This window comes from Equus quagga, chromosome 7, assembly GCF_021613505.1.
Source record: "Equus quagga isolate Etosha38 chromosome 7, UCLA_HA_Equagga_1.0, whole genome shotgun sequence".
Taxonomy (NCBI): domain Eukaryota; kingdom Metazoa; phylum Chordata; class Mammalia; order Perissodactyla; family Equidae; genus Equus; species Equus quagga.
The window spans coordinates 101402943-101427066 of NC_060273.1; the positions used below are offsets into that span (position 1 = coordinate 101402943).

The window sequence follows — 24124 nt, forward strand, 5'->3', positions numbered from 1 at the left end:
ATTTTTATTTTTTCTTGTGTCTTTAGAAATTCTTAGTATAATTTTTAAGCACCTTTATTGAGCTATCTTTAACATATAAAAATTGCATATATTTCAGCTGTAAAACTTGATGTTTTGATATATGTATACACTGTGAAAATATCACCACAATTAAGCTAAGTAACTTATCTATCACCTCTACTTAGTTACCAGTGTGTGTGTGTGTTGGGAGGGGCGTGGTGAGAAGATTTAGTTTAAGATCTATACTCTTAGCAAATTTCAAGTATATAATACGGTATTAATTGTTGTCGCCAGGCAGTATATTAGGTCCTCAGAACTCATTCATCTTGCGTAATTGAAACTTTGTACCCTTTGACCAACATCTCCCCAATTCCCCCTCCCCCAGACCCTGGCAACCATCATTCTATTCTCTGCATCTATGTGTGTGACTATTTTAGGTTCCACATATAAATGAGATAGGCAGTATCTGTTTTTTGTGTCTGGCTTATTTCACCTAGCATAATATTCTTCAGGTTCATCCATGTTGTTGCAGATAGGAGACTTTCCTTCTTTTTTACAGCTGAATAATATTCCTGTGTGTGTGTTTTGCATTTTATTTATCCATTAATTTGTTGATGGACACTTAGGTTGCTTCCATATCTTGGATATTGTGAGTAATGCTGTGTGAACATGGGAATTCAGATATCTCTTTGAGATCCTGATTTCATTTCTTTTGGATAAATACCTAGTAGTGGGATTGCTGGATCATATGGTAACTCTATTTTTAATTTTTTGAGGAACTTTCGTACAGTTATATAATAGCTGTACCAATTTACATTCCCACCAACTGCATACAAAGGTTCCCTTTTCTCCACATCCTCACCAGCGCTCTTGTCTTTTTGATAATAGCCATTCTTATAGGTGTGAGGTGATATCTCATTGTGGTTTTGATTTGCATTTCCCTGCTGTTTAGTGATGTTGAGCGCCTTTTCATGTATCTGTATGACCATTTGTATGTTGTTATTGGAAAAATGTCTATTCTGGTCCTTTGCCCATTTTTTAATTCAGTTGTTTTTTTGCTGTTGAGTTGTACGAGTTCTGCATATATTTTGGATGTTAACCTCTTATCCAATATATGGTTTGCAAATATTTTTGGTGAGTATAATTTTTAATAGTTTTGTAATATTACCCTACTACTTTGACTAATTTATAATGGAAATTTAATTATTTTCTATTTCTTGTTTTAGCTGGACCTCCGTATACTTTGTATTTTGGTATTAAATTCTATGCCGAAGATCCATGTAATCTTAAAGAAGAAATAACCAGGTATGGTGTTGACTTTGCTTTTGAACATCACATGTATGGCATATATAAAAGGGTTTATTTGAAATAAATTGGGGTCAAACATTTGGATGTGTCTGCATGTGTTCTGTAATGCATCTCCTGTGAGACTTAAATTTATACTAGCATTCAATGAGACAGATCACTGTCTGATGATAGATGTGTTTGAACAATGGCATCAACCTGGGTAACATGATGATAGATTTTGCATCTGCTGTGATGGGATATTTCTGTATCATTATTGTGAAGGATGCATTCAGCCTTTGTAGTCATATAAAAGTAGCCCTTTGAACTGCTAAAGGAAGGATATTTTGATGCTTGGTTTGCATATGTAAATATAAATTTGAAGAGCTAGTTATTTCTCCTTAATTGGTTACAGCTTAAATATCAGCTGTCAGGGGATTTCATTTATCTCTATAGGAAATGAAAAGATAATTGCTTTTAGTATTAAGGGAGAGAAGACAACTCATGTTTTGTAATATATTAATCACCTTTGTCATCAAATAGTTTATTTTGGTTAAGGCAGATTTTCCAATTGGCATTGATTGTGTTGTTAAAATATTTAATGCCAGCATTTGAAAGTGGCTTATAAGGAGCAGACAATAGTGTTATGTTTTCATGTATTCCGCTAGTGACCTGACTGCACGTGGTAGTGAAAACAAAACTGTTTTCTGTAACTTAACTCTAAGTGATCAGTTTTCCTAGTGAACCCCTATCATTAGGTAAAACCTAATGTATTATTCAAAAAATTGGAAATCATATCTCTGATAACCAAGGCAGTCTATGGTTTTGATTCTATCCATCCTTTCATCTTTTTCCTTAGACTTTCTTTTGTCTTGGTTCTGGACTGCACACAGAAGAGTGAGAAGAGGGTAGACTAATTGGACCTTTCCTGTTCCACTCTGAAGTGCTATCATTAGGCCTCACTTTTAGAACCGTGCTGATGTCTGCATTCACGTCTTCCATCGCCACATTGTTAGCAAGCCCTCTGAAAAGCAGGGCTGCCCATTGAGGCTTTCTGCAAGTGCACTTCTATGGGACAAGGGCTGTTGTGTTGGGGAGATGTTGAGGAGAGGGGTGGTATTTACATTAGAACTTCATGAATAGTCTTTGCAATCAAGAGTGATTTCTGAGTCATGAGCTCATGGGGAAACTGAGTCCAAGTGGTATAAAAACTCATTAGGGAATTGCAAGGAAACAACATTTTGTGAAAATACAAGGAAAGTCCTTCATTTTGAGGTTGTTAGTAACCTCTCTGTGCCTCAGTTTCCTCAACTGTAAAATTGGAGATGTATCTGTCTCATAAGGATTTTGTAAGCATTAAATGGAATAATGTATTAAGAAGGGGAAAAAGAGCAGTATTTTATAATGCATTACTTCACATCTGTTCACCAAATATTAATGATGACCAGAAATTTCCCTTTGGAATCTACTAACAGCTCATTAATAGAATACGTGGATTTGTGTGTAATGTACAACCCCACAATATGTTTAGTACAACCTGTTTTTCCTCAAGTATTAGACCAGATCATTTAGTTGAGAACGAGATAATGTAATTGGCTTACAGTTAGCGACCATGATCTATAATAATTTTTTGCAGAAAAGATTTAGTTGAATTTACATAAGGTAAATGTGCATTTAATGTGGTATCACTATGTACTTATTCTTAGTATGTCCTAGAGATAAAGTCATGGATTTGCACCTACCCATGTATAATGGACCTTAAGAAGAGAGTCAATTACATGACATAATTTTGGCAAAAGCAAAAACTGAAACCAAAAAGCAAAATCTGCCAATATATGCTAATAAAGGAAAATGATATTTAGGCCAGCATTTTCGAGTTGAACATTTATCCTGCTTCATTTCTTTGGAAATTGTTCCAGCCTACTCTGTATTGGCTTTTAGGTTGTTTATATTTTTTTGATATGAAAAATAATGCTATAGTAAGCATGCTTCTCCTTATTCTTCTATGCATATAGTTTTTTAAAATAATCATGCTATTTTATACCTATTGTACAGACTTCTTTCACAATTTAACCATTTGTTTTACTCCTGCAGAGTATTCTATAATTTATTTAACCATGACCTTGTGGTTGGCTCTCCAGCTTGTTTCCTTTCTTAAAGTTATAGATAATGCTGCATTGAATCTTCTCATGTACATGTATGATCACATATGATCATGTACATATATGACTAGATGCTGTATTCCAGAAGGACGTTGTATTTAGGAGAAATAACTAGAGGTGATTGGGATGCACAGGGAAATAAGGTTCTACACCATGGAAGATATAAGTGAATAGAATCATATCAACCTGGAGTGCCTGCTATGTGCTCAAAAATGTTTTCTGAAATAAAGTTGAGGAACTCTGAGGTCATATATCCTAACCTCCTCCCTCATATGCAGCATTCCTGACAAGTCAGTGAACTTCTTTGTAAACATTTTTAAGATAGGAAAACTTACCACCTTGCAAAAAGCATTGGGAAATTCAATAAGAAATAAATCCCTGGAACGTCTGTCATCACTACCAGGTTTTCTTTCTAGGTCTATGCAGAATAAATCTAATCTCTCTTCTCTTCATCAGCCCTTTAAATAATTCATGTTCTCATGACATCTGTTAAACTTATTTTCAGTTCTGATTCAAAATATTATGACAGCCTTCCATATATTCTTTGTCATTCATAGTTCTGTATCCTCTGCAGATTTGATAAGCATAACACACATATTACTTAAGAAGACAGGCCTAGAGTCGGAGAGGCTGGGGTTTTGCATCTTTACTCTGCCACTCACTCATTGTGTATTCCTGAGAATATTACGTAACCTTTTAAAATTTCAATTTTCTCATCTGTAAAGTGGAATTAAAGTAGTTCTTCAAAAAGATGATGGGAGAAATATATAAGATAATACATGCAAAGTATTTACCATAATGCAAAAATGTAAGTGTTCAGTAGATGGTTTGTTGTTGTTAGTGCTGTCCAGCTGATTCCTACTCCTAGCAACCCTGTGTACAGCAGAGTGGAACCCTACCTGGTCTTTTTGTGCTATGCTCTTGCCTTCTGGCACTATATCAAACAATGCCCCACTGGTGTTCATGGGGTTTTCATGGCCAACTTTTCAGAAGTGAGTGGCCAGGTCCACATCCTTGTCTGTCTTAATCTGGAAGCTCTGCTGAAAGCTGTCCACCATGAGTGACCCTCTGGTCTTTGAAATACTGGTGGCATAGCTTTTACCATCACAGCAACATGCAGCGGCTACAGTATGACAACCAGCAGACTGTGGTGTGGTTCCCTGCCTGGAAATGAACCCAGGCCTTGGTGGTGAGACTGCTGAATCTTAACCACTAGACCACCAGCAGTAGATGGTAAGGGTAGCTAAAATGGAAATAATGGTAATTACTTTATGTTTTCAAGTTACTGATTACTATATTGAGGAAAAGAACAACTTGGTGCCCTGAGATAGGTCTTCCAGGCTAAAGTCAATCTTTTAATTAGAACTTTCTGGGTATAGTTGTTCATTTAACTGTGAATCATCCTACTTCTTCCCTCTAGCCTGCATTTCTTGAGTTTGTACTTAGAGACAGAATTCACTCACTCGCTTGCCTACCCTTCATTCACTAACTATGTGGAGCATGGTGTTCCAGTGCACTGAGTATTGAGAAGATTCAGTAGTGACCAAAGAGAGAGAGGGTTCCAGTCCTATTTCTGAAAACGAAAGTAGTGGTAGTTCCAAATAACTTGATCATAATGAGCGTTCTTTAGCTTCTAAAAACAGGTGTTTATTTCTTAGTTTATTTTATGATATTTTATAGTATTTTCTTGGTGGATGACGTTAAACTCGTCAATTACCGTTATTTTTTTTTTAAGAATCCATATTTGTCACTTTGTGAAGATCAGCCTGTTTTACCTTCTTTACTGTTGAGTGACCTTCAGTTACATATTCACTTCTGGAGTCCCTGTCTCCTTCATAAGTGAAGATAATGGTCCTCAATACAGCAGAGTTGAGGTGAAGGTCATATTCCAGTATGGGTGTAAAAGAAATTTGTGAACTTTAAAAGACTTTACACATGTAAGGTGATATTATTATTTATTCCTGTATCTTAATCATCGGCTTTAAACTTCTGAGGCAAGTGTTATTCCCAATCTCTTTTGTCGCTTTCTCTTGAGAATTAGTGGTTGCTTCCTCTACTATTTTTCTTCTTCTTAAGCCATACCTGCCATTTTCCCCACAGTGTTCAAAATTATGTTATTATTTAAACATTTCCTTTTGTGCCTCACTTTTAAGTTTTATCCAAACTGATTAGGCTCCTATCAAATGCTTTGTTCAGTCTTGGTGGGATGCGGAAAACAATCCTGCCTTCCATGTGGGTAGGTACTCTTCTCTTAGATAATTCTTCAGTATCACATTCAGCTGGTACCAGAAATCAAACTTCTTCTTGTCCCCACATATTTCAGTTTCCTTATCAGGGAGGGTCTCCAGTCATTTGGGTGCATGCATCTTTTCGAATTACTGGGTTCTTTTTGTTGTTGTTGCTTCCTTTGGATAAATACCCAGAAGTGGAATTGCTGGATCATATGGTAGTTCTATTTTTAATTGTTTAAGAAACCTCTGTACTGTTTTCCATAGTGGCTGTATCAATTTACATTCCCACCAATAGTCTACAAGGTTTCCCTTTTCTCTACATCCTTGCCAAGACTTGTTATTTATTGTCATTTTTATAATGGCCATTTTGATAGGCATGAAGTGATATCTCATTGTAGTTTTAATTTGCATTTCCCTGATCATTAGTGATGTTGAGCATCTTTTTATGTATCTGTTGGACATCCATGTGTCTTCTTTAGAAAAATGTCTGTTCAGGTCCTCTGCCCATTTTTTGATTGGATTCTTTTTTTTAATTATTATTTTATTGAGCTCATGATAGTTTATGACATTGTGAAATTTCAGGTGCACATTATTATTTGTCAGTCACCATATGTATATGTGTCCTTTTACCCTTTGTGCCCATCCCCCAACCCACTTCCCCTCTGGTAAGCACTTATCTGTTCTCTTTGTCCATGTGTTTGTTTATCTTCCACATATGAGTGAAATTGTGTGATGTTTGTCTTTCTCTGTCTGGCTTGTTTCACTTAACATCATACCCTCAAGATCTATCCATGTTGTTGCAAATGGGATGATTTTGTCTTTTTTATGGCTGAGTAGTGTTCCATTGTATGTATATACCACATCTTCTTTATCCATTCATCATTTGATGGACTCTTGGGTTGCTTCCATGTCTTGGCCATTGTGAATAATGTTGCAGTGAACATAGGGGTGCATGAGTCTCTTCAAATTGTTGATTTCAATTTCTTTTGATAAATACCCAGTAGTGGAATAGCTGGGTCATATGATATTTCTATTTTTATTTTTTTGAGAAATTTCCATACTGTTTTCCATAGTCGCTGCATCAATTTACATTCCCACCAACAGTCTACAAGGGTTCCCTTTTCTCCACATCTTCTCCAATATGTGTTATGTTTTGTCTTGGTAATTATAGCCATTTTAACGGGTGTAAGGTGATATCTCATTGTAGTTTTGATTTGCATTTCCCTGATGGTTAGTGATGTTGAACATCTTTTCATGTGCCTATTGACCATCTGTATATCTTCTTTGGAACAATGTCTGTTTATATCTTCTGCCCATTTTCTGATCGGGTTTTTGTTGTTGTTGTTGTTGAATTGTATGAGTTCTTTATATATTTCGGAGATTAACCCCTAGTCAGATATATGATTTGCAAATATTTTATCCTAGTTGATGAGTTGTCTTTTTGTTTTGTTCCTCATTTCCTTTGCCTTGCAGAAGCTCTTTAGTCTGATGTAGTCTCATTTGTTTACTTTTTCTTTTGTTTCTCTTGCCAAAGTAGATGTGGTATTCAAAAAGATGCTGCTAAGACCAATGCTAAAGAGAGTACTGCCTATATTTTATTCTAGGAGCTTTATGGTTTCGTGTCTTACCTTTAAGTCGCTAATCCATTTTGAGTTAATTTTTGTGTATGGAGTAAGATAATGGTCTACTTTCATTCATTTGCATTTCATTCAAATGCATTCAACACCATTTATTGAAGAGACTTTCGTTTCTCCATTGTGTGTTCTTGGCTCCTTCATCAAAGATTAGCTGTCCGTAGATATGTGGTCTTATTTCTGGGTTTTCAGTTCTGTTACATTGATCTGTGTGTCTGTTTTTGTACCAGTACCATATTGTTTTCATAACTATAGTTTCGTAGTAAATTTTTAAGTCTGGGATTGTGATGCCTTCAGCTTTGTTCTTTTCCCTCAGGATTGCTTTAGTTATTCAGGATCTTTTGTTGCTCCATATGAATTTTAGGATTCTTTGTTTTATTTCCATGAAGAGTGTCATTGGGATTGTGTGTGGGATTGCATTGAATCTGTGGATTGCTTTAGGTAATATGGACATTTTAGCTATGTGTATTCTTCCAATCCATGTGCTTGGAATATCTTTCCATTTCTTTATGTCTTCATCGGTTTCTTTCAATAATGTCTTATAGTTTTCATTGTATAGGTTTTTCACCTCTTTGGTTAAATTTATTCCTAGATATTTTATTGTTTTTGTTGCGATTGTAAATGGGATTTTATTCTTCAGTTCATTTTCTGTTAATTTGTTATTAGAGTATAGAAATGCAACTGATTTTTGTTAGTTGATTTTGTACCCTGCAACTTTGCTGTAGTTGTTGATTATTTCTAATAGTTTTTCAATGGAGTCTTTAGGGTTTTCTATATATGGAATCATGTCATCTGCAAACAGTGAGAGTTTCACTTCTTCCTTTCTAATTTGGATACCTTTTATTTCTTACCTAATTGCTCTGGCCAAAACCTCCAGTAGTATATTGAATAGGAGTGGTGAGAGCAGGCATCCTTGTCTTGTTCTTGTTCCCAAAAGGATGGCTTTCAGTTTTTTCCCATTGAGTATGATGTTTGGTGTGGGTTTGTCATATATGGCAGTTATTATATTGAGGTTCTTTCCTTCTTTACCCATTTTATTGAGAGTTTTTATCATAAATGGATGTTGGATCTTATCAAATGCTTTCTCTGTGTCTGTTGAGATAATCATGTAGTTTTTATTCCTCATTTTGTTAATGTAGTGCATCACATTGATTGATTTGCAGATGTTGAACCATCTTTGCATCCCTGGTATAAATCCCACTTGCTTGTGGTGTGTGATCCTTTTTAATGTATTTCTGTCTTTGGTTTGTGAATATTTTGTTGAGGATTTTTCCATCTATGTTCATCTGCGATTTTGGCCTATAATTTTCCTTCTTTGTGTTGTCCTTGTCTGGCTTTGGGATCAGGGTGATGTTGGCCTCATAGAATGAGTTAGGAAGTGTTTTGTCTTCTTCAGTTTTTTGGAATAGATTGAGAAGATAGGTACGAAGGCTTCTTTGAATGTTTGGTAGAATTCTCAAGAGAAGTCATCTGGTCCTGGACTTTTATTTAAGTTTTTGATTACTGTTTCAGTCTCTACTTGTGATTGGTCTAATCAAATTCTCTGTTTCTTCTTCTTCTTTTTTTTTTCTTAAAGATTGGCACCTGGGCTAACAACTGTTGCCAATCCTCCTTTTTTTTTTCTTTTTTCAAAGATTGGCACCTGTGCTAACAACTGTTGCCAATCTTCTTTTTTTTTTTTCTGCTTTATCTCCCCAAACCTCCCCTGTACACGGTTGTATATCTTAGTTGCACATCCTTCTAGTTGTGGGATGTGGGACACCACCTCAACATGGCCTGACAAATGGTGCCATGTCCGCGCCCAGGATCCGAACCCTGGGCCACCGCAGCGGAGTGCGCGAAGTTAACCACTCGGCCATGGAGCCAGCCCCCTCTATTTCTTCTTGATTCAGTTTTGGGAGATTGTATGAGACTAAGGATTTATCCATTTCTTCCACGTTGTCCAATTTGTTGTCATATAGTCTTTCATAGTATTCTCTAATAAACATTTGTATTTCTGTGGTGGCCATTGTAATATCTCTTCTTTCATTTCTAATTTTATTTACTTGAGCCTTCTCTCTTTTTTTCTTAGTGAGCCTAGCTAACAGTTTGTCAATTTTGTTTATCTTCTCAAAGAACCAGCTCTTAAGTTTCATTGATCTTTGTACTGTTTTTGTGGTTTCACTTTGATTTACTTTTGCTCTGATTTTTATTATTTTCCTCCTTCTACTGACTTTGAACTTTGTTCTTCTTTTTCTAGTTCTGTTAGGTGTAGCTTAAGATTGCTTGTTTGAGATTTTCCTTGTTTGTTAAGGAGGTCTGTATTGCTATGAATTTCCCTCTTAGGACTGCTTTTGCTGCATTCTGTATGAGTTGGTATGATGTATTTTCATTTTCATTTGTCTTTAGATATTTTTTGATTTCTCCTTCAATATCTTCATTGATCCGTTGGTTGTTCAGTAGCATGTTGTTTAGTTTGCACATATTTATCATTTTCCCAGCTTTTTTCTTATAGTTGATTTCTAGTTTCGTAGCATTATCGTCAAGAAAGATGTTTGATATGATTTTGATCTTCTTAAATTTATTGAAGCTTGCCTTGTTTCCCAACATATGGCTTATCTTTGAGAATGTTCTATGTGCACTTGAGAAGAATGTGTATTCTCTCGTTTTTGGATGGAGTGTTCTATATATGTCTATTAAGTCCATTTGGTCTAGTTTTTTGTTTAATTCCACTATTTCTTATTGACTTTCTGTCTGGATGATCTATCCATTGATGTAAGTGTGAAGTTGCGATCTCCTACAATTATTGTGTTGTCATTACTTCTCCTCCTAGGTCTGTTAATAGTTGCTTTATGTTCTTTGGTGCTCCTGTGTTAGCTGTGTATGTATTTATATGTGTTATGTCCTCTTGATGAAGTGTCCCTTTTATCATTATATACTGCCTCTCTTTGTCTCTCATTGCCTTTTTTATCTTGAAGTCTACTTTGTCAGATGTAAGAATGGCAACATCTGCTTTCTTTTGTTTGCCATTGCTTGGAGTATTGTCTTCCATCCCTTCACTCTGATCCTGTGTTTGTCTTTAGAGCTGAGATGTGTTTCCTGGAGGCAGCATATTGTTTTTTAATCCATCCCACCACTCTGTGTCTTTTGATTGGAGAACTCAATCCATTTACATTTAGAGTGATTATTGATAATTGAGAGCTTAATACTGCCATTTTATCTCCTGTTTTCCAGTTGTTCTGTATTTCCCTTGTATTTCCAACTGTGATTTCAGTTTGGTGATTTTTCTATGATGGTTTTCTCAGTGTTCTCTTTATTTATCATTTGTGTCTTTGTTCTGATTTTTTGTTTAGTGGTTACCATGAGGTTTGTATAAAAGATCTCATAGATGAGATAGTCCATTTTCTGATAGCCTCTTATCTCCTTAGCCTAAGCAGGTTTTATCTCTTTCCTCTTCCCTGTCTAAGTTATTGTTGTCACAACTTACATTTTGTGTTGTGAGTTTGTGATTAAAATGAAATGATTGTTATTTTTGATGCTTTCCTTCCCTTTATCTTTAATGTTGTAATTAAGTGTTTGTTAATCTGTTCTGATAGAGAGCTGCAATTTTCTGATTTTTTTCTGTCTATTTATCTCCTCGCTGAAGGCTTTGTAAACCCTTTCTTTTTATTTTCAGGTATGAGGGCCTTCTTGATCATTTCTTGTAGTGGGGGTCTTGTGGCCATGAGCTCCCTCAGCTTTTGTTTATCTGGGAAACTTTTTATTTCTCTGTTGTATCTGAAGGATATTTTCACTGGTTAGAGTATTCTTGGCTAGAGTTTTTGTCTTTCAGAATTTTGAATATATCATTCCACTCTCTCCTAGCCTGTAAGTTTTCTGCTGAGATATCCATTGAAAGCCTGATTGGGGTTCCTTTGCAGGTTATTTTCTTCTGCCTTGCTGCCCTTAATATTTTTCTTTGTCATTGACTTTTTCCAGTTTTACTAATATATGCCTTGGAGAAGGTCTTTTTACGTTGATGTTATTAGGAGTTCTATTATGTTCATTCACATGTAATCCCATCTCCTTCCTCAGATTTGGGAAGTTCTCAGCTATTATTCTTTTGAACAAGCTCTCTCCTCCTTTCTCCCTCACATCTCCCTGTGGAATACCTATAATCCGTATGTTGCATTTCCTAATTGAGTTGGATATTTCTCAGAGAATTTCTTCATTTCTTTTTAGTCTCAGTTCTCTCTCCTTCTCCACCTGAAGCATTTCTATATTTCTGTCCTCTAAATTACTAAGTCTGTCCTCCATAATGTCTGCTCTGTTTTTTAAAGATTCTAGATATTTTTATCTCATTCATTGTGTTTTTGGTCTCCAGCATGTTTTTCTTTGAGTTTCAATCTCTTTTGTGAAGAATTCTCTCTGCTTATTAATTTTATTCCTGAGTTCTTTGAACTGTCTTTCTGAGTTTTCTTGTAACTTGTTGAGTTTCTTTATGAGAACTATTTTGAATTCTCTGTCATTTAGATTGTAAATTTCTGTGAGTTCAAGATGGTTTTCTGGATGCTTGTTATTTTTCTTCTTGTCTGGAGTGTTGATATACCTCTTCATGCTCTTTGATGGGGTGGACTTTTGCTGGCACATAATTGTAATATCTAGTCACAGATTCCATCTGCCACCACTTGGGGGGGATAGGAGCTGTGTTTTCTGAGCCCGCCACATCCCCTGGTGGTTGTGCCTGTCTGTTGGAAGTTGTGTTGATAGAGTGCTATGTGTCTGGCCACTGCTGTTTCACACACACAAGTACAGGTGCTCTGGTGGGGATGCCTAACCCTGGCTGACCAGCCGAGCTGTGGTGCTAGGTGGGATGGAGGGGAGGGAGCTCTTTCCTTCCTGCCCACACTTCCGCTCTACACTCTCTGGCAGCCTGCCTGAGGTGCTCGGCTTCGTGGACATACCCCCACAATGACCTAGCTGCCTCAATGTGGAGCTTTCCCACAGGCTGGGAAGCAACTCCAAGAGTGAAAGCATTCCAGCCGAGGGCTGCGTTTTCCCCCATCTCCTGTCAGAGTTGCACGCCAGCCACTGTGTGAGGTCCCACTCCCTAGTTCATTGTGCTGGGGATGGGGAGGAGATCCACTTACCTCTTTCTACTGCTTTCCAGGGGATGCAGTACTCTTGCCTTGAGATGTATGGCTGCCTGGATCTCTCACACGTCTATTGTGTTGTGTGAGTCCCCTTTCTGTTAATGAATGTCCTTTTCATTGTATCTTAGTGGAGTGAGCCTAAGGGAACAGTTCACTTCACCATGATGCTGATGTCACTGGATTCTTTGATTTTTTGATGTTGAGTTATATGATTTCTTTATGTATTTTGGATATTAACTCCTTATCACACATATCATTTGGAAATACTTCTCCTATTCAATAGTTTGCCTTTTCACTTTGCTGATGATTTCCTTCACTGTGTAGAAGCTTTTTAATTTGATGTAGTCCTATTTGTTTATTTTTGCTTTTGTTGCCTTTGCCTGAGGAGACAGATTAAAAAAAATACTGCTAAGACCAATGTCAAAGAGCTGACTATGTTTTTTCTTCTAGAAGTTTTATGGTTTCAGGTCTTACATTTAAGTCTTTAATCCATTTTGACTTTATTTTTTTGTATGGTGTAAAAACGTGGTTCAGTTTTCATTCTTTTGCATGTAGCTGTCCAGTTTTCCCAAGACCATTTACTGAAGAGACTGTGTTTTCCCCATTATATATTCTTGCCTCCTTTGTCATAGATTAAGCATATAAGTGTGAATTTATTTCTGGGTTTTCTATTCTGTTCCATTGATCTATGTGTCTGTTTTTGTGCCAGTACTATACTGGTTTGATTACTATAGCTCTGTAGTATAGTTTGAAATCAGAGAATGTGATCCCTCCAGCTTTGTTCTTCTTTCTAGAGATTCCTTTGGCTTATATCATTGGAAGGTGCACTTCAAGTTTCTTTGGTGTGAGCATTCTTGACTGTCTTTGGCCACAGAATCTCAGGGGAACCTTTTGTTTGGGTTCTTGAAAAAAACATGATCTTCCTGCCCCTTCTTTAAGCAAATCTCATTTGCCATTCTTCTTGCCTCTGATGCTTGCTAAATTGTTGATGGTCCTCAACAGCTTCTACATCCTTAGTGTCAATTTGGCTCTTTTCAGTGAAGGTCAAATAAATGGAAAACTACGAGGCCAATATTTCAAGACTTTCACTTTTGTTGTACTGGTTATAGTGTTGTGATAACTGGGGATAGGGTGGAAGATGGAGCACTCCTCCCCCAGGGTTCACAGTCTAGCTTAGGAGACAGTGCATGTACACCACTGTGTTAATTTACATGAAAAGATAACCAGTAATTGCTTTATGAAGCCTCTGCTTGGCACCAGAATGTGTTCTGGAAGTCTTCCTTATTAAGTGGATCATTTTTAATCAGCATTTTTTTTTCTCTAATAGGGATTCAATATAACTAGAGTCATGATATAATTTATTGTCCAAACCCTGACACTTTGGAAAATGATGAATAGTTATTAATAATTAGCCATGTATAATAGGGATAAACTATAGCAGTCCTAGGCAACCTGGGATTTAGTGTCATCCTAATTAAATCAGAGATAAACAAGGACTCAAGCATCCAATCAGAATGACACAGAAAGAATGACTCAGCAATTCTAAATCTGTAATTCAAATAAAACATTATACTCTAAGTTCCCTAAAATGGACAAAACAAGTTATATATGGTTAATTAAAAGTAGGCCCTGAGCTACGATAAAGTGTTTGTTTAGCATATAAAAATATGACTTTACTGTGGTGTAAATTTGTCTTATATAAAACTAATATGATGCTTGCTGTGATAAAGATTAATCAAGTTCTTAATTAAAAATAGTTTTCTTCTTTGATTTTAGCGTTGGTGAGGAAGATTGGCTCTGAGCTAATATCTGTTGCCAATCTTTCTCTTTTTGCTTGAGGAAGATTGTTGCTGAGCTAACATCTGTGCCAGTCTTTCTCTTTGGGATGCTGCCATAGCATGGCTTGATGAGTGGTGTGTAGGTCCATGCCTGGGATCTGAACCTGCAAACCCCAGGCTACTGAGGTGGAGTGCACATGCTTAACCACTATGCCACCAGGCTGGCCTGAAGATCTCTGGTATCTTTAAAAGGCAGGCTGTCCAGGAAAGTTTGAACAGATGTCATTTTTTTTTCTCTTCATGAATTTATTAGAGACAGCAAAGAATGTGCAGTTTTTTCCATTTTCATCCGTTTCTCTCTTTATTCACATATCCATCCATTGAGTCAACAAATATTTATTGAGCAGCTGCTGTGTGCTGAGCCCTGTATACTGGGAACACAGTCACCAATGGGATATGGTTCCTGTTTCTTTGTATCTGTCTTTCTCTTTCAGCTCTCATTGATTTTTCATCTCCCTCCCTCTCTCTTTTCCTTTCTCTTTAAAGCAAACTCTTGTGGGATTAGGTTCCTCAGTTTCTGTATTTGGCAGGGAATTTGACTATTCAGTCAGGTGTTATAAAAGTCTTAATAAAGCAAGACAAACATGCATCTGTGACCCATTTCCTAAAATCAATACACTTGCAGGAAAATAAATTCCAAGTTAACAACACAGCAAGAGAGTGTAGCTAAATGCAAGCTTCCAGCAAGCAGTAGAATTCTAGTGAAATGTCTCTTTAGTTTATAAGCTTTTGCATATAAGTTCTGCTAATATCACTTTACTCTGCTTTTCTCCTCTTCAAGAGGAGCGCAGATAATTATAACAAAGTGAATTTGATATCCAAGATAAGCATTCGGGGAATGGAAAGTAGTTAAGTGGGGCTGGAAAAGAGAATGCAAGTTGAGGAGTCGGGGTAGTTGTTGGTTAACGGCAAGAGATTTGGCTCAAGAAGTAAGCACAAGTCTTACAAGCTATCTTAAGGATCTTGAACTTTTATCCTGAAGGCAAAATTTTTTATTTTGTTTTGTTTTTTAATCAAGAGAGTGAAGTGATTGTTTTTACCTCTTAAGAATCCTCTTTACCTCTTGGGAAGGTGGTTGGAAGGGAGATCAGTATGAATGATGGCAGAGCAGTGAAGGTTTTAAAAATTCAGTGGATAGTGACCTGGACTAGGAGATGGAGAGAAGTATGGATTCCAAAAAATAACAGATGATTGAATGTGGGTGCCTTGGGTTGCAGACTGTTGCTAGATTTTTCTTACTTTAGTGTCTGGAGAACTGTGGTGCCATTTAGTGAAATGCGCAGGGGGAAACACAAGACATTAAGCAGATTTTCACTTAAGCCTGTGGGTGCAATCAAAATTGATATCAGTCTTCTAGGAATAATCAGAGTAGCATCTAACATTTGGATTCCCTCACTAAGGGCTTTGGTTGTGAACATTTGGAAAAGAGAAACTTATCACAGCTGATTTTTGTAGTTCATTTCCTTTGCTTTTTTCTGCCTTTTCTAATGACATCAAGAGTCACCTTACAGGGCTGGCCCGGTGGCACAGTGGTTAAGTTCACACGTTTAATTCGGCGTCCTGGGGTTCACCGGTTTGGATCCCGGGTGTGGACATGGCGCTGTTTGGCAAGCTATGCTGTGGCAGGCATCCCACATATAAAGTAGAGGAAGATGGGTGTGGATGTTAGCTCAGGGCCAGTCTTCCTCAGCAAAAAGAGGAGGATTGGCAGCAGATGTTAGCTCAGGGATAATCTTCCTCAAAAACATTAAAAAAAAAAAAGTCACCTTACAAAGAAAGGGAAATCACAAAGGACAGTCTGAAGCATGAGAATGTGTGTGTGCGCATGCAGGTGTGTTAGTGATGGTGGCTGAGGATGGTGTTGATGGTTCATTGTCTCGGTTGATAAACCTCTGGCCTCTCTCACCTCAGTGACAGTCTGAATAGGAAAAAAAAAAGAAGTTAGTGAAAGTTGCATAGCATCCTCATTAAGAGACTTCTAGGTTCAGATTGCCTGGGTTGCACTTCTGGCTTTGCTACTTAACTAGTTGTGAGATCTCAGACAAGTCATCTCTTTGTGTCTTCATCTGCAAACTAGAGATAATAATAGTACTGACCTCATTTTAAAGTCTTCCATAAGTTTCATGTAAAATACTTGGAATGAGTTACTATGTTTACAATGTTCAGAACGGTGGGCGGCACTATTATTGTGACATATTTTCTTTAGGCAAATAGAAGGAACAGAACCACAGGTAATGGACAGGGTCTTAAGTGGGAGGATTGATGGGATTACACCATAATGACCTTTTTGTCCTGGATCTATGATTTTAGACCCTGTAGATAATGCATGCCATATAGGTGGGGTCCTTGTGAATTGTTCCTCCCAGTGAGATCATGTCATAGTAGTAGTAGCAGTAGCAGTGGCAGTGATGAGAAAGATAGGAATAGCTTATGTGTAACCACCACATCAACCTTATGAGGTGTAGATACTTCACCATCCCAGTTTTGCAGGTGAGGATACTGGCTCTTAGAGAGGTTATGCAGCCACCCAAGGCTGCTGAGGTAGTGAGTACTGGAGCTGGGATGCAATCCAGCCAGTCTAACTTGAAAACCTGTGCTTTTTAGCCACTACCCTGTATTGCCTCTATAGAGTGTGTTTAAATAGTCCCAGTTCACTCAGCAGCCCCTCATAAAAGAGTGGAAAGTAGCTTCATTTTCATTAAAGGTCATTCGTGGTTACCTTGACTATCAGGGTCTGAAACTTCAGGTCTGGATAGTATAAGATATCATTAATCTCTTTTTTCCATTTCTTTTTTAGATATCAGTTTTTCTTGCAGGTGAAGCAAGATGTCCTTCAGGGCCGGCTGCCCTGCCCTGTCAACGTGGCTGCTCAGCTGGGAGCATATGCCATCCAGTGTAGGTTCCACTTAAGCAAATTTGCTTCGGATGTCTTGAGAAAAATATTTGAATTTTTCTTTTTAAGCAAATTTATATAGCAAAATTCATGTCAAATGACATTTTGCTAAAAAAGTTCAATGTAGTCGTAACTCAAGTTTTAATCAGTGTCCTTTCAGAAGGGGTAAAAATGAAGCTGGTTAAATATCCCTTGTAGTAAGTCACAAGAAGTCTTAGTCACAGGAATGATACTGATTCTTGATGACGTGGACGGTCTGAAAATCTGCTCTATTCTACAGCCCACCTGAGTTCATTGATCCCTCAAAGCTATTATGTCTCAGAGATCACGTTGCTTCCAGGCAGCTGTTGTGAAGACTCCATGTGATCAGGTGGCAACGCCAGTTCAGAATGTGGCACATGTGTGGTACTCATTGAGCTCTTGGCATCAATATGGCAGCCATGTGGGGCAGCTTCAGCTTGTCCTTCATTTTAGACACTGAGGCTGAGGCTGTTTCCACTTATAACTGCTGAGACCCTTCTAAGAATCAAGCTAGGTATCGGGGCAACGAGACAGCATATTCTTTGCCTTTGTGGCATTTGAAGACCAGAAACAGTCTAGGAAAAATATTCCAGGAAAAATGTTACATAGATGAACTGGATTGGGCTTGGAAGCTGGATTAATGTAGAGAGAAGAATTTTTATGAGCCTAATATAGTGAGCTTTCTAGTTTCATTTTGCTTCTGTGTGTAAAGTGTAATGGGGTTATGTGCAGCATTGTATTATATTTCCATGATAATTATTTGGGGCAAATATGTTTTGAATCACATGTTCTATCTCTTGGTGTCATTGTCTCAGAGGATGTATTGGGGTCATGGTTGTTTTTCATCTTGGCATTTCCAAAATATATACTCTAAATTCTGTTTACAGTATTTTATTTCATATAAACTGGTAAGTATAGTTGAAGTGAAAATAATGATAATTGTAGTCTTTCAGAAAGCAAAAATATAGAACTTATGTTTTTAAGACAAGATTTTGTTTATACCATCCATATATGCTCACCAGAGTTGTTTTTTACTAAAATTATTTTGTTATTATCTTATACATGAATTTATTAATAAGGTATTTGAAGAAAATGTTTAAGTATGATAGGAATATCTTCCAAAAATGGAAAAAATTATAATTTATTTCTTTTTTAGCTGAACTTGGAGATTATGACCCGTATAAGCATACTGCGGGATATGTGTCAGAGTACCGGTTTGTTCCTGATCAGAAGGAAGAACTCGAAGAAGCCATAGAAAGGATTCATAAAACTCTAATGTAAGAATCACATTTTATTGACTATCGTCAACATGCTGTACATTAGATCCCCAGAACTTCATCTTATAACTAGAAGTTTATACTCTTTGACCAACATCTTTCCATTTCCGACACCCTCCAGCCCCCGATGACCACCATTCCGGTCTCTGTTTCTATGAGGTTGGCTTTTTTAGATTGTACATACAAGTAACATCATACAATGTTTGTCTTTCTCTGCCTTATTTCACTTAGCATAATGCCCTCAAATTCCATCCCTGTACTTGAAAGTTGCTAAGAGAGTAGACCTTAAATGTTCTCACCATAAAAAAGAAACGGTCATTATGTGACATGATGGAGGTGTTAGCTAATGCTACATAGTAATCATTGTCCAGTACTTAAGTGTATCAAATCAACATGTTGTGCATCTTAAACTTACACAGTGTTACATGTCAATTATATCTCAGTAAAGCCGGGAAAAAAGATCACATCTTATGTTGCATCATCCATCAACCGTCATCTTACGCTACTGGCAGGCTTAAGAAAAGTTTCTAGAAAGATAAATGCATCGCCTATGCCTTGAACATTCTAGCATTCTTTTTCTTTTTAAATTTTTTTCTGCTTATAATACTAAAATGCTCATAGGAAACCCAAACAATTTAAAAAGTATAAAGGAGAGAGTAAATCCCAATACCTAAAGTCAACATATTTTTGGTTAATGGCCTTTAAGACCTCTTTGTGCATAATTTCCCATAGAGAAAATTGATTTTGTATAGATTTATGTATGATTTCACAAAAGTGGAATTATTCTGTATATACTGTATTTTGCAGTCTTCTATTTTTTCAGTCACCAGTACCTTGTGAAATGTATTTTTTTAGCAACAAATGTATTTTATGACCATAAAAGCCTTAATGCATTCTGGATTTGCTCTGTCTTGAATATGTAAATTCTTCACAGTTATAAGCACAGTCCTGTTTAGTCTATAGCAACAAATCTGGAAATCATGATGACACCATTATGGAGTCTCAGAGGGTATTATGTTAACACCCTAGGCCCTTCTGATAATATACATACTCCCCTAGTAAGATTTTCAATTAATGGCCTGCAGCATTGAAGTTATAATTTAATTATAGTTATTTTGGTTAAATCCTCTATACTGATTAACTTTGCTTTGTTGCCTCTTATGTAACATTCCCTCTTCAATTTGCTTGGTTTCAGATCTATTATAGTTAAGAAAAAAAAGGTAGAATTAATCTGGTCAACAAAAAATGTTTGCCTAAAGGATCTGTTTCAGTGAGTAGCAGCAGAAGTCAATTCCTGAACTGCAATCAGAGAAACCGGGCTCTCCATTTTGTATTAGCGTGCACCAGAAGGCTCTCCAGCCTGATTCTAGAGCCCTTCATTTTAAGGTTTTGCTGAAGTGGATGCTAAGAGAGTGCCTGTTATAACATTATGAAGGGCAGTGTGTTTGGCACATTCTAAGAATACTACTTGTACTAGGAATTTCAAAGTACAATTATATTTTGAAATTATCAAGGAGCTTTGGGTAAAGGGCCTTATATGTTTTATGTGATGGTGTTGACAGTGTGACTGTTGTTTTTAAGAGAATAAAGCTTGATCAGGGTTTGGTAGCTTTCTTGTGCCTAATTGTGATGAATATTCTTCACTGGTTTTAAAAGTATGGTCTAGTGCTGGGTTTTCCAGGGTACCGTGGCTGAAACATGGGAATGCATCAAAGCAGTGTTTCTTAATTTTTAAAAATTCACAGCTCCTTTTGATAACCATTAAAAATCTTTCTGTCTCTCTGACACACACACACACACACACACCCCCACACCCACACACCCCCCCCACCCACCCCCCCACTCATCTATGGAGATTCCTGACAGATACTCACCTGTATAAGGAATGAATGCTGTTTTCTGTATGTTATCACCAGTGAAGATTTCTATACTTTGTGTTAAGAAAGTGACAAGTATTTTTACAATTTATAAATACTAATGTGCTCAGGAGATGCTGATGAGACTCTGGTTGGGTGGTGGGGAGCCCGTTCTCTTCCTCCTGCCCACCGCTGCTCTCATTCCTTTTCCTCCTAATGGAGAGCTGCTGGTGTTTGGAGACATTTTATTCCTTGTAAAGGGTATGCTTTTTAATTTGAGTGCTTATATTCTCAATAATCTCTTTGGGTGTTTCTGAAACTGAGCATTTTTAATATATGCTGGGACACTGGGATTGGCTATAATGAGCAAAAATAAATTTGGTAAACGAAATAACTTAACACAAGTATCACCTCAGAGTATAAGATTTTGTCACCAAGAAGGCAAGGGGCTTCTTGAACTACGGAGACTTATGTTTACATTAGCACAAAGGATTATTTATTTTTCCAGTGGTTATAGTGGAGATGGTTTACATTTCCTGTAAGTGCGGTAGCTACCAGTAAAGTAAGGCTCTTTGTTTTTATGCTGGGTGTAGGGGTCAGGCTCCTTCTGAAGCGGAACTGAATTACTTGAGGACTGCCAAGTCCCTGGAGATGTATGGCGTTGACCTCCATCCCGTCTATGTGAGTAACATTTAATTAACACAAAATATTTTAAACTGATGACATTTTTCTTAAAAAGTCACTGAAACTCCCAAAGGAGAGCTACAGTGCTGTCATTCAGGGAGCAGAGGATACTTTTTCATCTGTGTTTTTTGAACATAAAGAATCTCTTGCGTGAATTAAACCCTGATGAGTTTTGCATAAAAGTCTGATTATATTTCCACATGTAGAAAACAATTAACTGGGCTTGAAAACACAATCTGGATAACAGCTCCAAAGGGCTTAGCTAAATGTCAAAACAATTTAAAATTGGTGTGTAATTGATTGTATTTGACAGAAAACAGGAGGATTTTCCAAAAATAGCTTTTATGGCTGAAATATATTCTTAAAGTCACTTGCCAGGTAAAGTAGGCTTTAGGCAACAGTATAGGTGCAACTATTGGTGGTTCTGTTGGACATGCAGTTTCTGTCAGTATTAGGGTTACTGCCTGCTGTAGTTATTGCCGCTGCATTAACAGAAATATTTTTGCAGATTTTCTTCAGGGGCTGATGAAAACTTGTCAAATACAGTCAACGAACAATTACACTAAATCTGTGTTGAGTGTTCTGGATTCAGGTCTTAACCTGTGAGCCAGTTCTCTAAGGTTACTGATTATTCTGTGCCAGTGAGATTGAAATGTCATTGCCTTTCATTTTATAAGAGTTTAGTTAGTGATAGTCAAATTCGATTATTTGAGAAAATGAACCAGGATGCCTTATTCTTTGCATGAAATGAATCGCTAAAGATTATATATAGAGTAAACGTCAATTGGATTATGGAACTCAGTTTTTAAGGAACCCTGATAAAACTTCCTGTAATGCAAGTAACTCATTCATGCATTCATTTTGTAATATGTCTTTTGCTTCTCAGAGTTTCTTAAAAAACAAGAAATCATCTTATTATTTGTAAAGAGTTAGAAGCATCCCTGGGTGTACCATTAATATGGCAATAAAAGTTACATATTTTGGGGAAGAAGTAGTTCCCTGATATATTAGAATCGAATCTCATTAGATCATTAAATGCTCCACACTACTGTCCTTTAAGAATACCTCTAAAACTTTGTGGAATAGTTATCTTTTTCTAGCCACATTAATCTTGTTAGGTTTTCAGTTTTTTAAAAAATATATTTTATAGGAAATGTATAAAGAGAAAGTCTTCTGCAAAATACTCCTGTATTTGGGTAATGTTTCTCCTGGTTGACAAACACTTTTTTTGCGGTTAGTTGGAATTTGTGGCAAATGAACTGGATTCATTAGAATCTTCATACATTCCTTTAAGGCTGACTTTTTCGTACTGAAAGTGGGCAACAGGTGGTATCCTTCCAAAACGTATTAGTTGTCTTGTGTTCCTTGGGAATGTGACTTTGCAGGCTATTATTTGACCTTAGAGTAGAAGTAAGATTAATACAAACGGACAGTTCTGTGCATGTCCTTGGTACCCACTCTGTGACTTTTTGATTTCAGAATCCCATTTTCTTAACTGGGATTTATCATAGGCTAGAAATTAGGGGTCTCCAGTCTGTACTAGAGAGATTGTAATTTTAAATTTTTGAGCGGTCTTAAAGTCATAAATGGAAGTAGGAAGGAACATGAGAGAGACCTTACAAAATCCAAGTGTGTGCCTGCAGGCGGTGCCTGAACTTTCTGGAGAGGGTGTTGGTGAACCAGTCCTGGTGATTCAGGGCCACATCAGAGGGTGAGGTCAAGATGAGCCCTTGGAAGGGACCCTTGATAGAACCCAGTGGCTCTCAATCCTTGGCTGCACAGGAGAATCACCTGGAGCATTTATGTGTTTTTGATGCCTGGGCCCCGTTACAGATTCTCATTTCAGTAGTAGCACCCAGGCATCAACATTTTAAGCTGCACAGGTGATTCCAATTAATGTGTGGCCAGGGTTGAACACTACTGTAGAGGCAACATGGGGTGAGTGGGTCAGTGGCCTGATTGGTAGTCCAGGTTCTTTTAATGAACTGAAGTTACAAGTATGAATGCACTAAGAAAAATTTTCTTAAAAACTTTGAAAAAAATAAGCAAGTTAGCTACCATTGTAGCTTAGCTAGCTTTCTAAGCTGGTGGCTCTCAAAAACTAGATGCAATGTTAACGTAACAAGTTATGTTTGTATGGCCAATTGGAGTTTAACAAAGAGCTTTTATGTGAATAAATTCATGGTTATAGGCATGTGTTTGTTTTTTGCAGGGAGAAAACAAATCTGAGTATTTCTTGGGACTAACTCCAGTTGGTGTAGTTGTCTACAAGAATAAAAAGCAAGTGGGGAAGTATTTCTGGTAAGTATAACTTGAGGGCAGAGTTGGTATTAAAGTTCTACTCTGTGTGTATTGGGCTCGTGGGGCTTATGTGTCAGTGACAGGGTTGGGGGAAAGAAAACGGGTACCTTTCCAGTGGTTGATCAATATATGAGTGAATTTGGGTATAAATTTTCTTCCAATGTTGTCTCAGTATATAGTTTCTCTGTAAATTTCAGGTACTGTGATTCTGGACTCTCTTGTCCGTGGAAACTGTAGGTAGTAGGGTTTCCTACCCGTTCTAGTATGTGTGGGTGGGCTGTGGGCCCGGGATTACTCTGAGTTCTAACTCTGAGTGGGAAAGGATCTGAGAGAGACTGGGGGTCCTATAGCACTACACTAAGTGGGAAGGCTGCTCTGCCGGGGTCTGGGGATTCCAAGCTTGTCTGCATTCAGGGGAGAAGCACAGGGGAATGAGAAGGGAGATTTGTTTAGGAGGATGTCCAGAGAAAGGATGGACAGGGAACTCTCTACCATTACTGCAGCAGCATCTAAGGGAGCCAGTAGGAACCAGTCTTTTTCCACTGGATACTTCTCAGAATTTCTGAAAGATTAATTCTTAAAAACGGCAACACCATCACCGTCTGCTTTGTTTTTCAGGCCTCGAATTACAAAGGTTCACTTCAAGGAGACACAGTTTGAACTCAGAGTACTGGGAAAAGATGTAAGTTTTTGTTTAGCACTCAGCTTAACTGAGAAGGGAAGTCTTGTCTACTCATTGATAACTTAGACGTGGCGAAGTAAAACCGCCGTGTTTTCTTCAGCTGCAGCCACATGGAACCAGGTGAATGGACTCACGTGAACAGTTTTTCTC

At 37.3% G+C, this 24124-nt stretch overlaps 1 protein-coding gene across 4 annotated transcripts in view; it reads left to right on the forward strand.

The window, feature by feature from the left end:
- Window positions 1-24124, forward strand: part of EPB41L4A (erythrocyte membrane protein band 4.1 like 4A) — a 249063-nt gene that overhangs the window by 133460 nt on the left and 91479 nt on the right. For all 4 annotated transcript variants that reach the window (XM_046667060.1, XM_046667062.1, XM_046667063.1 and 1 more), the window contains 6 exons: window positions 1227-1305; window positions 17058-17155; window positions 18331-18451; window positions 20901-20988; window positions 23204-23292; window positions 23911-23974. In XM_046667060.1, the coding sequence (XP_046523016.1) occupies window positions 1227-1305; window positions 17058-17155; window positions 18331-18451; window positions 20901-20988; window positions 23204-23292; window positions 23911-23974 (539 nt within the window). The remainder of the gene's footprint in view (window positions 1-1226; window positions 1306-17057; window positions 17156-18330; window positions 18452-20900; window positions 20989-23203; window positions 23293-23910; window positions 23975-24124) is intronic.